Below are 9,511 nucleotides of genomic sequence, written 5' to 3'. Positions count from 1 at the left end.
ATATATGTATGTATGTTTCAGCGAATAATATCATCTGCCCTTTTTTTTATGGTCGTCAGATACAAATACTTATTGCCTTTTAATAGATATAAAATGAAAGTAACATATTGAATTTTTTGTCTTTCAATTATTAGCAGCTAAGTAAAAAAATATTTTTTAAAAATATGTCCTAGTGATATTAATAGACAAATTGAATGCAAAGTAAGATTAATTTGGATGATTATAATAATCGTCATATGACTTTCGTTTCAATCGTTTTTATAGATTTTTTACAGTATGTTTAAAAAATAAAAATGAAATAATAATAAATTTTGCCGACGATTTTAAAAGAGAATGACTTAATGTCTGGATTAGGTGAGTCACGACCCATGGTACGTTTTACATTGAAATTTTTTCTCTGAATGTATATATATATATATATATATATATATATATATATATATATATATATATATATATATATATATATATATATATATATATATATATATATATATATATATATATATATATATATATATATATATATATATATATATATATATATATATATATATATATATATATATATATATATATATATATATATATCACATGTATGTAGCTACTTAATGTTTTTCTCTGTAAATATGTACATATGTATATTTTGCAAACTCCATCTCTGGATATTGATAATTGGTTCGGATCGGTCATCTTTATTGCAACGGGCGTCCGGGCCTTAATTTGTGTAATAGCGATCGGTTTTATTGCCAATTTGGCGGATTGGTTCGCGTTCTGCGATTCGATTTTCCTCCGCATACATTGGCAGCTCGATTCTCAACTTTGCAAGTTGGCGATCGCCAATTTGACCCGGCATTTCCAGTTCCGACCTCCTCCTCTCCCATTCTGTATATAAAGTGTGTATGTATATACATGTGTGTGTGTGGAATCGAACGTTTCCGGTTAAGTGAGCTCTCACCCAGAAGTGCCCGGGAATACATAGTTGCCGCCATTACTGCGTCAAGCCGTAAAGCCATAATGAATTTCTCAGTTGGACAAGTGTGACCCGCTTTATTAAGTTTCAAACAGTAAATTTGCTCTATACTTACCTCTTAGGAGTATGTGTACCTAGCGATCGATTGTAGCCATATTTCGCCTGGTGGACATTTGGGTCCTACGTTTGCCATTTCAGAATTTGTATAATATTCATTTGTATATCATGTATGTATGTATAAATTAATCCAGCTGTATAATAGACACAGTATACATATATACATATAATCTAGATGTTCAACTCTTTGGTACACGTTTATTATTATATGTATATTTAGTTTAGTGTCCCAGGATGAATAATTAAGTCTAATTTGCCATATGATATAATGTTGTCAGTAACTATGATGATTATTATCGTCCCCCATGTGGTTCGATCTTGTAAAATAGAATAAAGTCTAGCAAAGTTGAATCTTTCGAAAGGATCAAAGCAATCGTTCGACTGTGTAAGTTGTTTTGTAGATTTTAAATTCATCAGTATGGTTTTTACTTCATTTGATGCATGTACAGCCGATATTTTATTTATTTTGAAATTGTTTATAAGATGAGACAATGATACGTTAATAAAAACAAATATGAACGGTTGTATTATTTTCATAAAATGTTTTATTTTCGCCAGCGGAAATAAGACGACGTGGCCGCATTTTTTCTCGGAGGAAGTTTAGACTTGAGGAGATTTCCTGACGTGTACGAATTGGTCTTTTCTGGAATAAAATGGGCGGATATATACATGAATACTTATACAAAAATTATACAGTGCAAAGAAGTTGTACAATAAATTGTGTCGTGATTTGAATTCGAAAGATACCGACCCGGATCCGTTATTACGGAGTCGATTTTTGGCCGGAACAGTTTCGGAAAATATTTATCGTTCTTCTTGAATTTTTCCGTCACGTTCGACGCAACTTTTTCGGCTTCAATCAGCAAAGAAACGGAATTCCTGAAAGTGAAATATATTCAAGAGAAATTCGAATAATTTAATTTATACGCGAAGTGCGATGAAAAAGTTCATAGACCGAGCACTCGGATGTGAAAATTTGATGTTTCAAAACAACGAGATGTATGTATGTATGTATGTATGTACGCAGCGGTAATCGGGTTATAACAAAAATATTACATACACACATACGTTGAGGTTTCCTTCTATATTTACATACTTCATACATCAATTGGTAAAAAATATTAAATTAAATTTGGCGAGGTTCGACGTGTTTTGATTGAGGAAATTACGTGTCGATAAATTTTCCATCACAGTTCGTATAATAGAAGAAGATTAATTATGCAGAGCTTACGTGGAATTGGAGTACGCTTCATTTTCCGGTAGGGTTTCATTGTTTTCATCGGACAAGTTTGAAACGTCCGTTTCGTTGGATGCGATTTCATTACCGTCCTCTTTGTCTAGATTGTATTCCTTAATCTGCAAAACGTAGCTAAAAATTATACGGAAACCATCTTATTTATATACAAATTACCGTCGTACGAGTGCGAAAAACCTTTATAAAACGAAAAGTGGCTATTGTCGGAAGCCTCTTTGCCAATGGATAGTGAAAAGAAGCCGCTCTATGCGAAGGGTGTTGAGATGTGATCCTTTCGATAGGTGCCGGTACCTGTAATCGCCATCTAGGAGCCGTGAACGTTAAACCTCCTTGAGTGCCAGCGTCCAAAGGATCAACCTTTGAAATACAACCAAACCTATATACTTTATATGTAAGAAGTGTGTGACGAGTGATAAAGTATAAAGTATAAAATCATTACTGATATATTTAGACTCTCGATCCAGTGTCCATTTTCGCAAAGATCCAAACTGTCAATTCCAATGAACCAATCTGGAGATGGTACTATTTTACACAGAAGAGATACCTGAAATACATTCATATTTTTTTATTGAGATGTGTCCCAAAATATTAAAATAGTACGACTTAATCTAATCCTATCTATGTTGAGTAAATGTTCAACCTACATACATAGTATGAACTTATTTATGGTTGGATTTTTTTTCAAATTTTTCAAATAAATATACATTAAATATTTGGTTTGGTGTATATGTACATAAATTCTGTTATTTTTGGAAACAAGCTATTTAAGTCTTTACAAACAAGCATTTTATGTATTATTATTTTTTTTTATATCCATAGTATAAATATAAATGTCAATCACAGTAATATGAAATTAAAGCGAAGCATTATGAATAGCATCTGAAAAGAATTATAACTAGAAGCCTTCTTAATTATATTTACAAGAAATGTGCTCGTTATTAGTAGAGAGCTGTAGAGTTCAATAAATATGGTCTGTAGATTCAAATAAATAACTGACTGTGTACATCGGGTTTGATAGTTCATTCTTTCAACCTTAGTATGATGATCGCCTAGGAAAATGTCTTGTTCGGAGATTCCGTCTCCTTTGTGTATTGCAGACGATGTGAACTGATCGAAAATAGATTTTTTAGATATGGATTTAGATAAACGAAGCAGATCTCCTCTTTCGGAGAATTTCTTCAAAGCGGTGGATGAAAGTTGTCCGACTGAAAAAATTCTGTGTTTCGAGTTGTGAGTTTGACCTGAAAAAAAAAGAAGTTTAATATAGAGAACTTGTATCACATTTCGTGTACAAATTGTATCATATTGTATAATATACAAGGAATAAATGTCGGAGAATATTTTTACGCGAATTTTATATTCCTGTCACAGTTAAATCGGCGTCTCATAATTCCATTTTGCAGAGACTGGGCGCTGTTTTGAAACGCGAATATCCTTTTTCAAATTAGCGAGATATCCTGAAAAGCGCTTAAAAGAATTACGCGTACAAGAAGGACGAAAAAAAAGAAATAAAAAGTAGAAGGGTCGAGGCGAGTGGCCTCTTCTGAAGACTTCCAATTAGTATTAAACTTTACTCCCCCCTTTGTCGTGAAATATTTGAAATTCAAATATTATTTTGAAAAGAAATAATACCGAGTCGCACTCTGAATTCGCCATCGATGCTTCGAGTAACGGTGTCAGTGTTAAATTTTTACACAGAATTGAATTTTATCCCGATACAAGTTTTTATTTGATAGTTTCGTGGAATCGTAAAGCTTTTTATTCGTTAAGTTCGCAGCTGTTTTTCCTTTAAAGTGGCAAAAGAAAAGCATATTAAATTCCATTGAAGCGAGTTTTATATGTAGCGTGAAACTTTACTTTTACTGCTCGAGTGCTTTTCCTTACATGAATTTATTTAGCTTTTACTGAATTAACACGTAAGCACATACGCTTAGTATCTAACTAGTGCTTTTACAGTCTCGGGTTCCAAGTGAAGTATAAAATTTCTAAAATATAAATCGTGAAATTAAATTTGATATGTTGTAATGCCACACGTATGTAAGTATTCGATTTGTGTGCATTGAAAATAAGATTGTATAAATTGAAAAAGACGAGACAATGACAGACAACGTTTTGCGTAGCGAATAGTGGAAAGAATAATAATAAAAAATATACTATGTATGAAATCATTTTACGTAAAAAATGTATTTACGTTGCCGGGGTGAATATTTTAAGAAAGGAAGTACGTGTTTTGAATGTGCGAGGGAATAAATGATTTTGTGCGAGGAGAATTTTTTTTATCTCCGTAGCCTATATTAACCCTTTCGAAATAATTTACAACAAATGCCATGCATATGTTGATGACACGATTCTATGTAATATTTGAACATAAATAGCATAGCGTTTTTCTGTTGTCATGAAAATCTAAAACTCAAGAATATCTGAACAAATTTTGATGCATTTCAAAAATAACTGGTCACGACAATTATATATTACATATAATAAAACTGGCAGTTAAAATTTCAAGACAAATTTGAAATATTGAATTCAATATGAATAGGTTAGATTTGGGACTATCATTTTATTTCATCAGTTGAATTAGACTCGTCTGAATTCAATACATTTTAATAGGTTATGAGTAAATTTTACATAGATTACTGAGGCTACCAAAAATTAAAATGACTTCAAACGATCTGAATTTACGACGTCGCGTCTGTGAAGTTTTTATTCTATTTTCCGAGAGATCAAAAACTTTTTGAGATAGGTGCGTGCTATAAAGGCGAGGCTTTTATTGTAAAGGAAGATTTCGGAAAGGGCAAAAAGGAAGAGTCAAAAGTAAATGAGAGGAAGTCACGAGTGAAAATTTAATGCAGGTTAACGCGGGGTGAATGCCAGAAGAGCAATAATCATAAAAAAACATAAGCAAATAGCAAAAACACAGCTCTTCAGATGTTGGCATATAAAATATTATATGTATGTATATCTACTGTTGCATTTTATACGAAGCTAGTATATTATTCAAGATGTATATATTTACATATGTATATACATATGTATGCAGTTCGTAAATACTGCTATATATGTACATATGTACATTTAAGTATGTATGTACATCACACGCGCCATTGTACCTACATATATACGAGTATGTATATAATCATTGAATTGCACGTACTTTGATGTGTTGTGGCTAAAACCTCCGGTATTCTCATGTTTTCTCTCATTAAATTGATTTATTTGTGTGTGAAATTCATATTCAACCTGTCAGGTCAAATTGGTCATATGATTGTTATTATAATTATAAAAATAAATATTAATATGTACGTACATACGCTATGAAAGTCAATTTTAAGTGATTTTTCTAATTCCTTAATTTTTTTTATTTTGAAAATCGCTATTGCAAATATAAAGATTACTAATACGTTGGTAAGAAAAGTCAATGATTCAAAAATCGTTCAAGTTAAAGTTGAAGCAAAAGTCCGAGTCGGAGTCGGAATTGGTAAATTTTGAACCGACTCCACAGCCCTGGTTTTTACAAATAAATTTTGTTTAATTTAATAGTGATATATTATACATATTTATATAATATTATATAATAAAATTGAGAAATTTTATACTAAACAATAAATTTTATATGTGGTCTAAATTTACAACAGGGAAGCTACAAGTATACAAAATTCAATGCTTATTCTATAGAAGTTCTATTCTTGGATTTGGATAGAGTTTCTCAGATTCCGGTATTGCGAACATATTCATGAGGTTACTGAAAGAGAATTAAGCTCAACCGTCGACGACAGTAAAATATATTCCTGGGAGAAAGATAGGCGTATGCATGTATGTACAAAGGAAAGTTTTCAGGATTAGTCCCAACGGTTGCATGACTCCGGGCACCGGGAACGCATTAACCCACTTACTGGAAATAGCGTCAATCTTCCGTGTCTGGATAAGGAGACGGTTACCAATATTTAAAAAAAAATGCTTAAAAATAACTGCAATTTATTTATTTGATATTTGGATCAATATTTGTAACCCCATATTCAAATTGAGTATGTATTTAAGTGGGAAGTTATTTAATTTTTATTTCAACAGAAAACAAGATTTTTATTCAATAGATTTTGACTGTTGCCTAGTGCAATGAATCATAAGGAATGTTTAACATATATATGTATATTAAGGTATTACTGAGAAACGATTTTACGTCTTCGATCGTGACCGTTCGGCACGATCCAAAAAATTTAATTGGACGTTGTGTTAGCTCGGACCTGCAAGTTCCAAGTTCGATCGAGACGGACTTGTAGTCCGCTAATTGCATGAACTTCATTTGCATATTGAACTTTTGTCGAAAACAAAGTAAAAACATGAAAATAATAAAAAAACGGTTGAGAAACGCTCAATCGCCGGAAATTGTATTTTGCCGTCTTCGAGTGTATTTCTGGCCGCAAAGAAGGAGGGACGACGAGCATATTCAATTAAACATTCCTGTTTTCCGTAATCCCGAATTTGAATTCAAATCACGCGTCACCAGACCGTCGGGGAGGGAGTTGGTGTGGGACTGTTGAAAAAAAATACAAAGGCTGTGTAGAACCTCTTTCAGCGTGGGCTTTCACTGAAAATATCGGTACGAGGGATGGGTTTTCCTACTCGTTAGAATAACAAATGAGGCCAGGCGCGTGTGTCCCTAACGAGCCGACATTATTTTATTGACGAGCTTTCCATTAATTTTTCCGTCGCCGGAAACGGAAACGGAGGAAAATTTGCTAACACCTCGTCGACGCCATTTAGAAGCAATTAAAATTCAAATGAAATCTTCGCGAGACACCCGAGATACTTAAGATTATTTTTAATATACATATGTATATGTACATGGGTAGTAAGCTGACGTGTTTAATAATAAGATTATTATTTATATAAATATGTGTAGATACATACATACATAGTTTATAAGGTACTCGAGAACGAACGACAATTGGGTTATGTCTGCGCAATGATTTGAAATCAGACCCATAAATCAGTACCCACGTATAATATAAATGTATTTAATAGTGAAAGAAAAAAGTCACTTTCTTGTGGTTGTGTAATTTTGCATGTTGTATGTAATTGACTTTAACTATCTACGTATTTATTTTCAAATATAATTGAATTTTTGGAGCATTTTGAAGATTTATAAATTTTATAAAGAATCAACTCTTTGTTTTTGTGAATGTACTTTATATTCAAATCAAGTAACGAATAGTCTTTTACACTATATTATATTACTGGAATTGTATTTTATAGAATTTGACGACTTTTAATTAACACTGCGTAACAAAAATATCACGTTTCTTACTTGCCGGAGTAAAGACTAATTAATCTTTACTAAGTGTGACCCATTGAATTGGAATATGGCAATGATTTTCGATGATTTTCTCTAATTTATGAGATTTGAGTGTATAAAATTGCGCAATTTTTTTTTACAGATTTTTGGTTTTTGCAGTCATTAACTCAAAATCTAGTATTATTGTGCCAAAAGTATGTATTGAAATCAATATTCGGATATTTTTTCTATTAATTGTGATTTTTTTATTGGTTTAAAATATTTATAATTAATTATATAGCGAATTTTAAATGACATTTTTTGCGCATTTTTTAAACGCACATATCTCGTAAATGAAAGCAAACCAAGAAACAAATTTGAAAAAAATGTACGTCGTATCGATAAGTAACCGATACTATGTAAGTTTCAGTTCGATAGGACTAACGGTGTTCAAAAAATCCCCAAAATACACAGACACATATTTTTTCTAGATCATTAAAACGTGATCAATGATCGATTCTGAGTTCGAATCAGTCAAAATCTCGAGTTCGAATTTTCCTATGATCACAAAACTTCATCTATTGTTACTACGTACATAGATAAAGTATATAAATACAACACAAGCCATATTTGAATTAAGTGAATCAAATTTAGGAAAGATTGATTAGTCTCCTTACCGGTATTTTCTTGTTGTTGTTCTCTTTTTTTTAATTCTATAGACCGTCATGAAAACAATAATAATAATTTGGATATTTTTAATGGCGTATTGAAAAGTATTATATAATATTATTGACATATGATATCAACAGTAAATAAGTAAAAGTAGATTAAAAAGTAAATGGGATTGTAAATAAAGATAGTGATAATATTTCAAAAAAATGAGAGGAATATGAGTTAGTAGTGGTCGAACGTACCGAAAACTTGTGACCATTGCGCTGGAGGTCTCCACTTGGGATAGCTCTTCGGAAATAGTTCTTCGGTCCAATTCGTTACAAGAGACATTCTGTAGACCACCATGGTTGCCGGATCACAATTATTTTGATAGTAACTTTGGGAAGAATTCGAGTTGAGCTCAGTTGCGGAGCACTTTGATAAAATAAACGTCATCGTTACCGTTAACCAGAAGGCCTCCATGTTTTTACGGCAATCGAGCCGACGAAACTTTGGAATATTTAGACTGTTATACGAATTGTGTTGTACGAGAATTTCCACTGTACAACGACATCGAGAGAAAGTCCACGAGGCACTGAGAGGACGTCCCAAATTAAAACGTTTTCCAATACTTCTGTCGACGGCATGTGAATGATGCGCGTGAACACAGTACGATCTCAAACAAGTGTGTGATTTATTTATTATTAATATTTGATACGAGTAAACATTCGAATGAATCAATATTTGACGAGTTAGATGAGTGCTTGGAAGATAAATTCATGAATAATAATTTTTGATGATGGCTTTTAGTCAATTTGGTTAAAAAAGCACTACTGCTAAAACTATATGCACATACAGTTATTATTGTTTAAGTGTTCAATTGTTTGAAAAATTAAATTAAATTCATTATAGATGTAATTTTGTGAACTTATTGTATTTCCAATAAGTGGGCGATCATCAGTGAATCATAAATGCGTGCACGATACAACTCTTCCGAGCATCAACGAATGATTCACTGATGTTCTTGAACTTTTAATGAACCTGTTGAACCAATATGTGTGTATTCGATCATTTTTGCACGCGAGCAATTATGAATATATTAAATATGTAAATAAGTGATTGATTTGACTTTCGGTACATAGCGTCTCATGTTGACTGTTGGAATATTGTTCTTAAAATAACTACTGCCCACTACTCATTGAAGTCTCTCTATTTGTACACGGTAGTGTGATTGGAATTATAT

The 9,511-nt window shown here is 32.0% G+C and overlaps 1 protein-coding gene across 2 annotated transcripts; it reads right to left on the bottom strand.

Moving 5' to 3' along the window:
- Positions 1-1,346: 1,346 nt before the first annotated feature.
- LOC143917003 (spondin-2-like) lies at positions 1,347-9,110 on the bottom strand. 2 transcript variants are annotated; one of them, XM_077438362.1, is made up of 7 exons: positions 8,532-9,110; positions 3,378-3,586; positions 2,785-2,889; positions 2,523-2,702; positions 2,322-2,446; positions 1,842-1,969; positions 1,347-1,733 (listed from the first exon to the last, which is right to left on the bottom strand). In XM_077438362.1, exons 1-7 carry the CDS (start codon positions 8,749-8,751, stop codon positions 1,636-1,638), a joined length of 1,065 nt encoding a protein of 354 aa, XP_077294488.1. In that variant the 5' UTR covers positions 8,752-9,110; the 3' UTR covers positions 1,347-1,635. The 2 variants fall into 2 exon arrangements, with proteins under 2 accessions (XP_077294488.1, XP_077294487.1); XM_077438361.1 differs by having other exon boundaries at positions 1,511-1,733; positions 3,267-3,586; positions 8,532-8,859.
- Between the last annotated feature and the right edge of the window lie 401 nt (positions 9,111-9,511).

Source organism: Arctopsyche grandis, chromosome 9 (genome assembly GCF_051622035.1).
Source record: "Arctopsyche grandis isolate Sample6627 chromosome 9, ASM5162203v2, whole genome shotgun sequence".
Taxonomy (NCBI): Eukaryota; Metazoa; Arthropoda; class Insecta; order Trichoptera; family Hydropsychidae; genus Arctopsyche; species Arctopsyche grandis.
This window is presented reverse-complemented; position numbering and strand designations above follow the sequence as displayed.

Coding starts and splice junctions, on each gene's coding strand:
- LOC143917003 (XM_077438361.1), bottom strand. CDS start 8,751: ATGGAGGCCTTCTGGTTAACGGTAACGATGACGTTTATTTTATCAAAG. Junction 1,970..2,321: donor GAAGCGTACTCCAATTCCAC/GTAAGCTCTGCA, acceptor TTTCACTTTCAG/GAATTCCGTTTCTTTGCTGA. Junction 1,734..1,841: donor CTCCGTAATAACGGATCCGG/GTCGGTATCTTT, acceptor ATTTTATTCCAG/AAAAGACCAATTCGTACACG.